The sequence below is a fragment of the Colias eurytheme genome, chromosome 4 (assembly GCF_061535395.1).
Source record: "Colias eurytheme isolate Ceu_HAF_F1 chromosome 4, ilColEury1 Martin Lab GWU primary, whole genome shotgun sequence".
NCBI classification, from domain to species: Eukaryota; Metazoa; Arthropoda; class Insecta; order Lepidoptera; family Pieridae; genus Colias; species Colias eurytheme.
The window spans coordinates 6,891,920-6,907,625 of NC_142983.1; the positions used below are offsets into that span (position 1 = coordinate 6,891,920).

A 15,706-nucleotide genomic window follows, 5' to 3' on the forward strand; every position below is an offset into this window, starting at 1 on the left:
GTAACATTCCCATTTGATGTGGAGTGCGTGACGTAAGAAGGGTTGTAAACGCTAGTGATGGTGTGTACTAATCTCCGTGTCAGGAAATCGTTTCGCAGGCCATTTGAAACGAGGGTTCGGGTTCTGAACTAACATGCATTCGAGTTCAATTTCTTGTATAATCATTCGTTACTTATGCTTACCATGCGAAACTGATAACTCTTTATATGTATATGTTACGGCTAAAGGTAGGTGAGAACATAAACTTAAGATTAGCCGGCTAAACTTAGGTTTATTTTCGACGAGGTGTTAATGTTAGTTTGTTCTATCTTTAGCCGGCTAAACTTAAGTGTAACCGCAGGCCCGTGGCTAAAAATGTCGGGGTGGGTAGATTTGGTTACTATAATACATGTAAGGAACAGGGCGAGTGTTTTCTGGCACTTCGCCGGCTGCTGCCGCAGCACGCTCGCTGCGCTCGCTCGGCTCGTGCGGGTCTTAAGAGTTCTAACCTAACCTAACCTAGCCACCAGCTTTCTGCCCTGAGTCGGGGTGGGTAGATTTGGTTACTATAATACATGTAAGGAACAGGGCGAGTGTTTTCTGGCACTGTGCGGGCCCCTCAAGCCCTCCACCGGCCCGGCGCTAACCAAATCTACCCACCCCGACATTTTTAGCCACGGGCCTGCGGTTACACTTAAGTTTAGCCGGCTAAAGATAGAACAAACTAACATTAACACCTCGTCGAAAATAAACCTAAGTTTAGCCGGCTAATCTTAAGTTTATGTTCTCACCTACCTTTAGCCGTGACATATATACATATAATAATACATACATACCATTTATAACAAATGAAAAAGTATTAAAATGAAACTTGCCTCCAAGCTCCGTAACACATATCCTTAATAATTCATTCGGTTTATATATTTTCCGTTGATATAAATCAATTTAAATGCAATACCATGTACGGCATGTACCATGCATCTGTTTTCATGTACATTCACGACAAGTCACATTAAAATGTAAAACTTTGCGTGACGCTCATCATGCCACTCGCAAAGTCAGCATCATAAGTAAGACGACGCACTCTTTGCAGAGAACCTCTCAGCGCCAAGCGCGCAAGAGAGCCGAGAGAACGGTTCGGAGTGCAAAGTGTCGAGCGGCGCGGAGACGAATGCGGGAGCGGGAGCGGGAGCGGGAGCGGGCGCGAACGCGTCGCCTCCCGCGCGCCGCTCGCCCGACAAGCCCGCCTGGGCCTACCCGCCGCCGCCCGTCGACATCATGCCCGCTGGTGCCGCCTTCTGGCAGAACTACTCCGGTGAGTCCCACACTCTCCATTCCTTTACCTTCTACTTTGCAGCTTGCAAATTGCGGATGAACCTTTCTCTCTTACATTCACAGCTTGCTTCTTGTGGTTGAGCTACTCCGGTACTGATTTTCAGACACATCTACTTTCCCTGTCCTATTTTCATAGGTGGGACGTTCGACAGCGTGAAATTATTAGCTAAACTAGTCCGCCGAGCTCGCATCGTGTGTACAGTCCCTTCAGATTCTACTTTCATAGTTTTTGCTAGTTGTAGATTTCGTCGAATTTCTAAAACTGCTCCACTCTACTTAATAGCTGTGTAAAATTAATCGCAAAAATTTAAGGCCTATTAAGGTTACCTATAAAATAATAAAAACCAGTAAAAACCCCACAAAGAAAATAGTAGTGCCCTAAAATATAGATTTTAATAAACGAAAAGGGTCCTACTGAAAGGAAAATCGAGATCAGAAATGCGTACTCATCATAAAACATACCATTGCGAATTGAGAATGTCAAGCATTTTAAAAGCACAAAATGAACGGTAGTCATACACAATTTTTGTAATTTTATTGGGCCCTTTTTGATTCAAATCGTTTATTGAAAAATACTTGGAATGCTGTTATTGGTTTTTGAATGGGTTTTATGCAGTTGAAAAACTAATTTCATTGTGTTTGTATTTTTTTTTAACATTTACATTGAAATAGATATTATATTATTGGATTAAATTTTTAAATATCTACAAACTTTCTAAAAAATTCGTGTACCACACTTATTAGATAAATCAATTGCTCTTTTTGCCTTTTCATATAATAGTTACAACAAACGATTATAGTTCTTAATTAGTAACTTTCCTTCCTAGCTCCAAACGACAAATAATGTCATCACAATCCGCCTAAACGCAACAAAGCTATTTGCATACATATAGAGTCTCCTCGTAACAACTCTACAAACGGTTTCCCCACACAGAATTACAGACGAGTGCTTTTCGACTTGAAATTGCAACTAATTTAAAGGCTTTGTCAGACAGGACGCGTACTTAGCGCGCGTCAGAGCGTTAAGTTGACGCCGCGATATGACGCTAAGATGTGTTCTACTACCATCGTAGAATACCGTCAAACAGAGCGCCGGCGCTAGCAGTACGCAACGCTCTGTCGCGGCGTTAGGACGCTTTAACGTCGGGTGTTGTATTTTTTTACAAAATTTATTTTAGCGTCGGCGTTAATAGGCGTAAAATAATAATAAAATACTGCATAATGACCGAAAATTTGATAGAATTGGTTAGAAAATATCCATGCTTATATAATACGAAGGATAGTTCATATAAACTATAAAGATATATCAATGAAGGCAAAATTGTGGGCACAAATCGGAGAAGAAATTAATGAAACTGGTAAGTAAAAAATTCTTCCGACTCCGGAGTTAATATCGCTGTACCTTGTTTTGTTCGTAAGTAATAATTATGTAAACAACATGCAGCTTTAATAATATCAATTACTGTGTCCTAACGCGCGCTAAAGCGTTCTGTTTGACGAAGCCTCGCGTGACGTTAAAACAGGACGCTGCAGCGCTACTACGCAGCGCTAAAATACGCGTCCTATCTGACAAAGCCTTAAGTGTTATGCTGCCCCAGTGTCTGACGCACGCGAACACGCGAATGTCGATTGTATACTCGTATCGCAAGCGTGTCGCAAATCACGCCGTGTGCTAAATATTTTAATTTCACTAAAACTACAAATAATAAAAACGTTATTTTTACACGGTTTGGATAATTCATTTGTTAGGAAATAAACTTTCGCGTAGGTACTATTTTTCGTGTACTTTGTAATTGGAAGATAGTGGCCAGATAAAAAAATGGGAGTTTAAAACTCTACGAACTTAAGTACTTCACTTTACCTAAGGCAATAAGATTAATTACATCATAAGTTTTTCTGAAATAATGTGTTGAAAATGGAAAATAAAATACTAATTTTTCATTAAAGATATAAGAAGAGAATTTTGAATTTTATTGCATTCTGGCAGACAACATTTACTCGAATAAAGCAACTGATGTTAAGTAATACAAAGTTGAAAAATTAATAAAGAGGAAACTTCCCCGGCCACTTTTTAGGTGCGCTTGTAAAATGAATGGAAATAAAATTGTACCGCACAGGTGCGCCCGAAACCTTTGACGATATTAACTTTTTGTTCATAATGGAACATATTATAATAACTATATGCGTACGTAGCGGATTCGCCATCAGTACTGAATTAACTTCAATAACACAATTATTTATACAAATTTATTTATACAAAATAGGGATTGTATTTGAATATAAACATGACGCGGTCCTTTTTCAGATTCGAAGAAATGGTTTACTTTGTATATCTTTATTTTCATTCTTTCTATCAAATCTAAACGTATTTTAATTATGTCACGAGGAAATTGATTCTATCAAAAAAATTAACAGACGATCAATTCAATCAGTACAATTTGATACGCTTCAATACACGAACTTAGGGACGGCCAATCCCTATCGATGACCACATTATTCCTATTGTGTGCCAACGTCATACCTGTTTTAAATTATTTATTCTCCTGTTACAAAAGTTTCATAAATATTATCCTTTATGTAAAGTTCAGGCCTCTCAAGTTGTTCAAAGTATTTTTTTAAAACAAAAATAATTATCTTTTAACAATAATTAATACACCCGTGTCGAATACCAACTCTTTTCAACAAAGATATTGAATTTCAAAAAACTCGCCTTTCATAAAAAGTTTAGATCAATGACATTTATACTATTAAAATCAAACGAACCTTTTGTCTGTAAAATATATTTTTTGTGACAACAAAGCGAGAAAAATTATTTTGTCTTTTAGTTGAGAAAACGATTGGACGCAATTTCTTGCTCGGTCTTCTATTTAATTACTAAATCGATTCGTTTCCCCTTAAATTACACTGCGATCAATAGATCCATTGAATTTTTTCAGATTTGTTTAAAAGGGTTATTGGCACTATTGAAATGAATGAAAGTAGTCCTTGATTACAATATATATTTTATAAATTTATCACGAGCACCCTATTCCAAAAAGGCGCAATTTAACAAAACAAAGTTTTTCGTAAGTCATTCACTCAACCATAACAGTTATTTCAAAGAACAAATAGATTATAGCTCTCAAAGGAACCGGCAATTTTGTTTAGAAGCGGCAAATGCAAAAATATTACGTATTCAAACAGACCTAATGGGACATTTAGGGGTGGCAGCGAAGTGAAACGGCAAAGGCCGAAGCTTTTAAGTGTATAATATTTAATTGTGACGCCCTAGGCGAATAATCTCACCCGGGATAATAGGTTTCTGTTTCGGGACAACCCTCGATGAGCGACACTTGCGAGTGTGACGCCCTGAAGCCAGTCTCCACAGAACAAATCGGATTATAATTGAGTTTTTTCAACTGTCGAATGAATCTGTCACACAGAATGAAATTGACTTCCTAATATTTATCCAAAGGCTGATAAGCAGAAGATATCTGTAAACAAAATGGAATTTGAATAAATCTATTTCTTGCATAACATTCATGGAAATAGGCTAGCTACCAATACAATTTATAAAGGAATATTCAGAACATAAATTGAATATTCCGTTAAAAAAATGTTCCATGAGAGTAAGCAAAAAACGTGATTCCGTTTATATCTTTTATATCTCGTAAATTGCAGGAGGCGGCAAGCGTTGCATGAAATTGAATAAGCATATTTCGTAAAACGTAGACGTTTTCGGAGACAATTGCCTTACCTCACCTACTCGTGCCTCTTTACGAACTTTGTCAATTTTCTTAAAACCTTATTACAAATCTTCTGTACTTCAGACAAATTATTTTTGTTCTTTTACATCATTTTCTTTTTTATTTCGTTTTGATCCATGATCTGATCATTTCCTTTTTACTTTTCCACTTTGAAATGTTTAGAATATCTAAAGCTATTAAAAATTAGGAAAAGACTAAAACTTATAAAAGTATCGTAGAGAACGTTAAATCAAAATATAATAGATAATATATAATTATCACTACTCATAAACCTCTATCTTGCCGCCCGCTGAACAAACAACCCTTCATGTCACAATTTAATAAACGCTTCTAATATAGCAAGTGTACGTTTTTACTGAAGGGAATGTTGAATATTAAATTAGAAAGTGCCATACAGAGTTGCAGTCCGTTTGATGTCTCTCAGCTTTTACCAAAACGCTAATGACATTTTCCGGGGTTCCACATATGTATTTAATACAATGTCTGTATGATGTAATTGCTTTCAAGAACGGTTTAAAATAATACTTTCAATATTTTTATCATCGAATATCCAACTAACTAACTTTTCATATGAATTTTAGAAACCTATGACACTAGTTGCTTTATAAATTGCACGTAAAACGTTTTTATACACGGTAGAGTAAACTCGTAACGTAACAAAAAATACAGCGAGTTTAGCATAATTAATTAATAGCTTTTTTGTAGCTTCTATTGACTTTAATGAGCCATTCATCTTAAATTTTAAGTTCGTAATTCCACTAAAGCGCAAAAAGGTGGGAAAACATTTTTTCAATGTCTTAACAAAAACTGTGTATTTATGTGGACGACTTTTTATTTTTGAATTAGTAATTACTTTTTCCTTGTCAGACAGTCCTTGGTACAGTGGTTGACGCGTGAGCGTAGAACTGAGGGGTCCTGGGTTCGATTCCCGGTGGAGACGAAGAAAAAAAAAATGTCTCGGTCTGGCAGGACACAGAAGGCTGATCACCTACTTGTCCCTAAAGAAAACGTGGGGTAAGGGGACACGGGACTTCACTTTTTTTTTTCCTTGTCAAATACGTTGAATTTTGCATACATATAAAACTTTGTGGGAAGGTACCTACTTACGCACTCTCAGTGAATTTTTTCGAACTAAAACTCGTTTAGCGATTGAGACAATATGTCGATCAATAACAAAGTGTTATTCTTCCACAGAGTCGCTCGCTCAGGAGCTGGAGATGGAGCGCAAGTCGCGGCAGGCGGCGATGGAGCGCGACGTGAAGAGCCCGCTGTCGGAGCGCGCCGCGTACTACAAGAACTCCGTGCTGTTCAGCTCCGCCACCTAGCCGGCCGGCGAGCCCGCGCCGCACGAGCGCCCCGACCCGCCCGCGACTTGCGAGCCGCACGTGCCGCACGCGCCGCACGCGCCGCACCAGCAACACACGCCGCACGTGCCACACGAGCCGCACCCGCAGCACACGCCGCACGTGCCGCCCGAGGAGCGCAAGCCGGTCATCAGCGTGAAGGCCGAGTTCCGCGAGAAGTGACGCCGGCGCGAGCCCCCTTGTATATAAACGTTGAAGTAGGTGTTCCGTAACACGAACGCGCGATAACTTTTCTTCCATAGTGAAATTTGTAAATATCTCTTTATATCGTAGACGTAAGGTTTTATCGCGTTCACGTAATTTATTCATGGACATTTAATCTTTTTAAAATGTACCTAAATCCTATCGTTAAATGCCATATTTACGTAATAAGCGTTATTTACTTTATCGAATCGGCGCCCGGACGACCGTCGTCGAGTGGACGGCGGTCTCCGGGACCGTATAGAGCGACGCTTGGAATTGATGGAAGACTGCTATATAAAATCTTTTCCACGCCCCGCGACCGATCACCTGGATGTTGCTATCGAACGACCGACCCTTCGGTCTCTGCCTGTATAAAATTAATATAAATTCAATGAGAACATGTGATCTTCAATATGTAATTTATTCAAATTTAGTGCAATGATTAGATGTAACTGACCCTAGGATACGTTAAAGCATAGAGATGTACGATAGTTACGTTAAGTTAGCGACACGGCGCCCGAGCGACGTCAGCTTGTGCGCGACATCCATATCTGCAGTACATTACGTGGATAGCTATTTAAGTATTGTAGGTTTAACGTTTATAGATAAAATAAACAATAGTGTTATTTATATCGACATAGATTACGAGACGATTTAAAATGTTAAAATGAATGCAAATAGACGGTCTCGATCGGATCGGCGCTCGGCTATCGCGGACGTTCTGTATAAATATATGAACGTTCGCAAACAGAGCTCTATATGGAATAGTCGAGCGTCGACGAGAGATTCGACTTTCATACATTTATCTGTAATGGGTAACGAGAAGTAATGGATAAACTAGTTGTTATAATAAATGTTTAGCGAACGAGTGTGCTTGTGTACAGCGGGTGAATGTGGTTCCAGTATGGTTACTTTCGTTTTACGATAGATACTTACTATTCAGTAATTAAACATTGTTTTGGCAGACACAACTCGCGGTTAGCGTAGCGTTTTCTTTGTCAATTAGACGTGGAGGCTTGAATGTAAACCCTTGGTTGTCATGTATGTTAAATCAAGCATTATTATTTATTATTTCTATTATAATTATTCATAATTTACTTAAAATTGTGTGTGTGCCTTGTATCGTAGAGGAAAATATCAAGATTAAAAGGGAAAACTATCACATTGTGTTTTGATTTATCCTGAACCTAAACCTTACCTTATGTTTATTATTTATTTAATATGCAGATAATAATTATCAAATTCTGTGGTACAATCTGAATGGACTGATTTACACTAAAACCACGTGGGTCCGAATCCTACGTTTGCATTTAAGTTCTATACAAGTCATAATATTTTTCTCCCATTTGATCCTTAAAAAGAGCTAATTACATAAAGACACATTAATTAATACATCTGGACTTAGGCTCATAATTCATGGCTTTTTGATAGGAGAAAAAAAATACAATTAACAGATTCCTTCTTTGATTGAATACGTTAAGAATCTAAATTAAATACAATTCAATTAGGAAGAACCATCGTTACACTGAAAGACAAAATTTGCCAATTTCATATATAGACTAGAGTAGATAATTTTTGAAACAAAAAAAAATCGCAGTCGGATGAAACCCATTAGAAAAGGAGGGGAATATGATGAAAATTAAAGGAAAAATAAATTACGGTCAATCCGAGTTCGGGAAGAGGGAGGGGGGAGCTTTTAAGAGAAAATAATGGTTTCTCTCGATTTCCGACAAAACTACAAGTCCTACGGAAAAAAGTTCAATGGTAAAGTTGTAGGTAATAAAAGGATCTACAACTTTTGTATTCACAATTTTTTCACATAACCTCAAAATTTAGGTGAAAAATTCAAAAAACCAAGTTTTTGGTTTTTTATTTTTATCTACTTCAAAATTTATTGTTTTTCTACGAAATTTGGTGAAAACTTACTTTATTATGTCTCAAATACACTATAATTTATTTGATTGAAAATATTTATTTTTTCACCTTATTTTGAATTAATACCAAAAAAACAACCTAATTTTCAATCGAAAAGTCACCCGTCAAAATATCAGCTTTTTTCAAAAACTTGGGGTGCCTTTTATTCATTGAAATCTCTACTTTCATATAGTGTAAAAAAAAATAAACACCACCATAGTAAATGTTCTCAGGAAATGCATACAAACAGTGTGAAAATTAGCTTTTACTAAATCAGGCACACTTCTCGAACTACCTGAAATGTTTATATCGACATCATTTTGCTTTTGAATATGCTGTAAAATATTAAACTTAGAACAGATAATTATTTTTCTTTTGAAATACTACCGAAAAGCCGATACAAGAGAAGATATAGAGTTCGAGAAGTGTGCCTGATTTAGTAAAAGCTCATTATCACACTGTTTGTATGCATTTCCTGAGAACATTTACTATGGTGGTGTTTATTTTTTTTACACCATATGAAAGTAGAGATTTCAATGAATAAAAGGCACCCCAAGTTTTTGAAAAAAGCTGATATTTTGACGGGTGACTTTTCGATTGAAAATTAGGTTGTTTTTTTGGTATTAATTCAAAATAAGGCGAAAAAATAAATATTTTCAATCAAATAAATTACAGTGTATTTGGGACATAATAAAGTAAGTTTTCACCAAATTTCGTAGAAAAACAATAAATTTTGAAGTAGATAAAAATAAAAAACCAAAAACTTGGTTTTTTGAATTTTTCACCTAAATTTTGAGGTTATGTGAAAAAATTGTGAATACAAAAGTTGTAGATCCTTTTATTACCTACAACTTTGCCATTGAACTTTTTTCCGTAGGACTTGTAGTTTTGTCGGAAATCGAGAGAGACCATTTTTTTCTCTTAAAAGCTCCCCCCTCCCACTTCCCGAACTCAGATTGACCGTAATTTATTTTTCCTTACATTTTTATCATATTCCCCTCCTTTTCTAATGGGTTTCATCCGACTGCGATTTTTTTTATCTTTTCATTATTTTTAAAGGCTTCTACCCCAGTCTAATATGTACTAGTAAATAAATTAATAAAGTAAATAATTATTATTAAATTAATTGAGGGAGGCCTTTGTCCAGCAGTGGACGTCCCACGGCTGAAACGACGACGACGACGACGACTAGTAAATAAATAAAGGACTAGTAAATAATATACAAAAATTTCTTTTCGAACAATATCGTAACAAATATCGTTTTCGACAACTGTTAAAGCGTAAGCGTAAGCGCTTCAGAGCGTTATACTCATTGCTTTTAGTTATTCTACAATACTTTCTAAGGTTGAATTTTAGTTTTAATCGTCAAGTTGTTATCAAAATTATGTTCTATATCGATAAGTTTACAATTTGATGCAATCAATATTTATATTTATCAGTATTTTATAAATTTCAATTGCTTTAACAATAATTCACATCAGTCTATCTCTTCTTTAAGACAAAAGCACTGATCCGATTTGAATGAAATTTCGTACAAAAATAATTTTAGATCTGAAATTTATGGAAAAACTAGGTTTTGAGACAGTGATAATGTTACACTCGCATAGATTCTAGGTATCGACTGTAATAGGGACTACCTACTAAAATATCAGTTTCAAGCTTATAGTTTTTCAATAATACATCAAAACTACCTACTCAAAAGAAACGAGCTCGGTTGGGCCGCCTTAATACAAAAGATTTATATTGTACCTATATTGGGCATACCAAATACACATGACTTCACTTTACTCTTGGCTTTCTTTAGTTCATATAATAATTTTTAATAATCATTAGGAAGAAATTATAATTCATAAATATAATCTTTCCGAAAAATTAAATCTTGATCTATGAGAGAATAAAATATTCACACCACCGCAGTCGAATAACATAGCAATCGTTTATATCGCTAACCTTTAGGCGCGGGTCAAACACAAGCGGCGCGGGCGCGGGCGTGCCATAAGCGCACCTCTTGAATCTGTTTTGCACCACGTCCTTCTTATACATTTTGTATGAAAGAATTTTGGAAAGGCGACGAGGCGGCACGCCACGGTTGCGCCGCGGGCGTACCGCAGGCGTACCGCAGGCGCGCTTCCCCCATCGCATCCAAATAGAGGTCAATTCACGGTCATACACAATCAAAAACAAATCGGGTGGTAGTAGACCGGGAGATACTGACACAAAATTTCGAGTCATTTGTCTGTTACAATTTTTACAAAAAAAAAATTTGCAGATTTTCGGCGGTATGGCGACCATTTGGAATCGTCCGAAAAGTATGGCATGGCGATTTTCGTAAATGGCTGCACGACGATGGTTACCTGTGCAAAAGTTAGCCTGGTACAAATGGTTGAATTGTTTTTTTTAAATCAACACATTCGCGTCGGTATGGCGGGCTGTAAGTCACACCGGAAAAGTATGGCATGACACTACCGCCTACTTCTTTTTTATGGGCTATCGGTAAATTCTAAATTTTTTGTGTTACAAATCGTTTGACTTCGCTATTTTTCCGACGAGTTCGACTAACGCCCACGCGACTAAGCCGACGGTACCAGCGTTCACACCATCGTTTTTCTTTTTGTCATTGCGTACTAAGACCCCTGTAGAACCGCCATCCTGTTACAAATGACTCAAAATTTTGTGTCAGTATCTCCCGGTCTATAGGAGACGGTAGCCTGTCAGTCAAAAATGTGTTCTCTCTGTGTGGAATTATATAGAGCTGCTATTACATACCCTTCTTCGTTTTGTTTTTAAAGGTGAATTGAATTAATCGATGAAATGATTTACACAGGTGATGGCAGTAGGGAAAGTGAAAATGAAGAAGAGCATAATGAAAGTTCCCATGTATTTACAATGTCAGAAATAAAGATAATCCTGATTTTGATTGTGTTTTTTATTTATTTGTAATTGTAATAATATTGTGGAATGATCAGTACTGTAAATACTTTTGAACTGAGATTTTAATGATAAGATTTATATGGTTTAAATGTAAACCTGTGTTTGAAAACCATATTTTATCTATACTAATATTATAAAGAGGAAAGGTTTGTATGTATGTATGTATGTATGTATGTATGTATGTATGTATGTATGTATGGTTTTCACGCATAAACTAGGTACTGGACCGATTTTGATGAAATTTGGCACAGATAATCTTTAGACCCTGAGAAAGAACATAGGCTACCTTTTATTGCGAAATATGTACCACGGGCGAAGCCGGGGCGGACCGCTAGTACAATATAAATTTTGTGTTATTTTAACCTTCTTTTCTTCCATCATTACACCAGTACTACTTTAAAATTACTTTAAAAGTACTATAAAATTTTCCAAGTAAATTCCAACATTTCCAACAAAGATATATTTGCAATCGTGGGGTTATCCTCGCTATTTACTTACAAGGAATTATCAAAACAAAATCGTTACTTTCAAATTAACGTTACTTTCAAATCTCTTTTAGCACAAAAAACATAATTTTACTAAATTATGCATGAAGAAAATGCATTTAACCACTCTATATAAATATCATTTTCGGACGCCAACAGCGCGCCCGATGCGCGCCGGCAGCGCGCCCGAGGCGCGCCGGCAGCGCGCCCGAGGCGCGCCGGCTGGCGCGCCCGCGGTGCGCCCGATGCGCGCCGCGCCGCTTGTATATGTCCCGCGCCTTAGCGTCAAGAAAAGCCAAAATATAAAGGTATGTTGTATGGACTTGTGGTTGTGAAATAACGAAATTGGATAGCGATTTCTTCTTGATTTCTTACAATCATAAAATCTGCATACTCAAAATTTAAACTTAACTAACTTTAAACTTAACTCAGTAGCAGTTAGTAGAGTTGCGCTAACAGAAACTATTTGAACTTACTTTTTACTTTGAACAGCTGAACCGAATTGCGCTGATACATAAATCTCGCAAAAATACCCATTTCGCTTAAGAAGATACTACGATACTAATTATTACTGATATAATTAATAACTCAGGCCCCGGAATCACAGACACAATAGAAAATCTATTGTGTCGTGGACTGATCGGGCCGTTCGGGGCTCAATGGGTTAAAATTGAAAAAATTAACTGCCTTTAAACCCTGTATGTAAACCTACCCTGATTATTATTTTTCACATGCTACAATGTATAGCAGTGATACATACTCTTTACAAACATAAAGCGCGTCACACACCCGAAACACTGACACAAAATTTCGGGTCATTTGTAACAGGACGGCGGTTCTACAGGGGTCTTAGTACGCAATGACAAAAAGAAAAATGATGGTCAGAAAATAAAATTATATAGATAACGTTAACATTCTGGAAAACAAATTATATAGAATTCGTAAATTTAAACATAATAATATATAATTTAACAGTATACATATATTAACAAAGCCTTAAAAATTAGGCAACTTATTTAAAAAGCTCTTAGTCGATGCATTAAATAATATCTACCAAAGTCATGTAATCACAATAATTCCAATAAATAAGAAATGCCCAAAACTACAGTAACATAAACCAAAAAAAGTATCATTAAGTATGAAGTTTCAAGTTTGGATTTAATAACAGTTCAACTAGCGCCCGTTTTAAATCCGATTAAATCGGAAAACTTCATATTTATTGCTAATAGATTTTCGGCGGGTGAACTCCGGGTTATTTGGGATGCAATTTTATTTTGTCCATATGAATGATTTTTGTGTTTGCCCGGGGCGGGAGACCGGCCCAATGATGCGACCATCACCCTTTCCGATTTCGGACACCGACCAATCGTTCGCTTATTGAGCTACATCCCAAACACATTTTTGCTTGATTTAAGATAAAGATGAGCTTTTTATAAGTTTGAACGTTTTCGCCGTGCCTGGGGATGTAATAAAATATGAATGATTTTTATGGTCCATTACACTAGTTGCGTACGCTTTTACACAAGTTCGTACATTCAAAATTCAAATACAAATTTAACTTTTCTATTTTATTATTAATTTTCTTGCAACATTGTACAAGAACGAAGAAACATGTAATCCATATCTATCTACTAATATTATAAATGCGAAAGTAACTCTGTCTGTCTGTCTGTTACTCAATCACGCCTAACTACTGAACCAATTTTGATGAAATTTGGTATGGAGATATTTGACACCCAAGAAAGGACATAGGCTACATTTTATCATAGAAATAAGTACCACGGGCGAAGCCGGGGCGGACCGCTAGTAATAACATATACGTGACAAAATGTCAACATTAAAAATTATATGTATACTAGTTATTCGGATTATTTTATTATTTTTCATACATAATCTACACATTATTATTAAAGCCTATATAATTTTTGATTTTGCTCACACTTTCTAGAGTATTTCAGAGAAACATAACCAAATAAATTGTTGTCGCATCCGAGTTAATATTGCGGGCATAAATATTGTCGCACACGACAGCTCCTTGCGCCTTTAGTCTCTATTGAAGTATGACCCATATACAGGGCGAGCACAATTATTCCTTGAGGCTACGTTATTACATTTAAACATAAACATCAGGTACATTGTATCATTATCATCAATTAAAATAGTTATGTCGCTGTAATTTTTTAATGTATTCTTTTAAATAAAAGTATACATTGTTGACTTGACTAACTAGTTTTTATAGTACAGGCTATATACTATAGAAAATTTTAATTCACATACATTGAAAAAACCTTTTTTTTCATATTAGGAGTACACATATTGCATGTGTGTACTAGTATATCCTAGCTGGAACATGACTCATGAGCAAGTTTGTGTTTATTTTACTTACTCATTTCCGTTCTCCTATTTTATGTTAACATAACTATCATCAATGCTTTAACGTCGACAATAGTAGTAATATCGTAGAGTCGTAGAACATATTTAACACGATGTTAAGTGAAAAATTAAGGTATTACGCTTTTTTATTACCATGCTTACAATGAAGAACTCTTCATGCTTCCACCATAATCAACCTTTACGCTACCCGTACAAAATGCACCTGTGAATACAAAAAACACAAAAAAAACATCCTGTATCCACACGCATGTTCGCATACGGTATCACCTGCCGACGCGATGCGTAATTTTCACTCTCCATGGATTAGTTTTTCCTTACGATAATTAAATAACTTTGAGCTACGTTCGTTGCGTGATGTATGGACCTGTTTATTGTCTTGTAAGCGCGCTATTCGTTAGAGGGTGAGATGTATGCCTTATGTAATTGCCACGGCAATGTTTTATTGCTCTTGTACGCAGCTTTAAAAGGGGTTTGATATTTTAATCGCGGTTTGAGGTTAAATGAGTCATGGATATTTATTCATTTGGAAAATATCAGCTTATTTTTATCGCAGCGTGGTATGATTATAAAATAGAAGTGGAAATTAAACATGTATAGGTTTTTATTAGCTACAATTTAATTACATATAAACATTTAATCTATGTTTTTTTCGGAACATTAGGTATTTTACTATCGTTACAGATACTGCATCTAATCGATACAATTTATTGTTCCATCTCTATTCTGTAAAATTATGAAATACTTATACCAAAAAATTTACATTATTCCCAAAATACACTTACCACGAAATTTTGTCATAATGTCTACGAGAAGAATTTGTGGGCTTTCATCTTCCAAAATAATAATCTTTATTCATTTCCATTTAACGGGCCAGAAAGACGATTACCTACCCTACAATGAAAGGTGGCAACAAAATCCACAGGAATAACAACTTAACAACTGTAGGAAGGGTTGCTAGCATAACTTTGAAATCTTAATACTTTCATTTAATTTAAATAGCATTTTGAGAACAATGATTTTAATTATATTTCAGTGCATTGTAGGAACAAAGTTCAGTTCGATAAAAGGTTATTCAAATAGCAATCGTTCAATTAAATATGATTAAAAAATGAACTGTTTACTTGTTTAAAGGTGGTTAATTATTTTCTTACAAATTGAAAATTGTAAAATATTTATTTATCACCGTAATTTGTTTGGAAGTAGGTATAAATTAATAGTTTTTACTTAAAATATGCATCAATTTATACCTACTGAAATACATTAAGTCAATATGGCAAAATCTATTAAGTTCCCTCCATGGCTTATAATATGACAATTGGATTTAACCATTAGTTAGCAATCTGAATTAGAAAGTTAGTACCCGACCCCTCATCTT

General features: G+C 35.9%; 1 protein-coding gene across 10 annotated transcripts in view; it reads left to right on the forward strand.

Moving 5' to 3' along the window:
* dac (dachshund family transcription factor) overlaps window positions 1–6,468 on the forward strand; it is a 130,439-nt gene extending 123,971 nt beyond the window's left edge. For all 10 annotated transcript variants that reach the window (XM_090120632.1, XM_090120635.1, XM_090120633.1 and 7 more), the window contains 2 exons: window positions 1,073–1,294; window positions 6,255–6,468. In XM_090120632.1, coding sequence (XP_089976758.1) covers window positions 1,073–1,294; window positions 6,255–6,385 — 353 coding nt within the window. In that variant the 3' untranslated portion in view covers window positions 6,386–6,468. The remainder of the gene's footprint in view (window positions 1–1,072; window positions 1,295–6,254) is intronic.
* The last annotated feature ends 9,238 nt before the right edge of the window (window positions 6,469–15,706 follow it).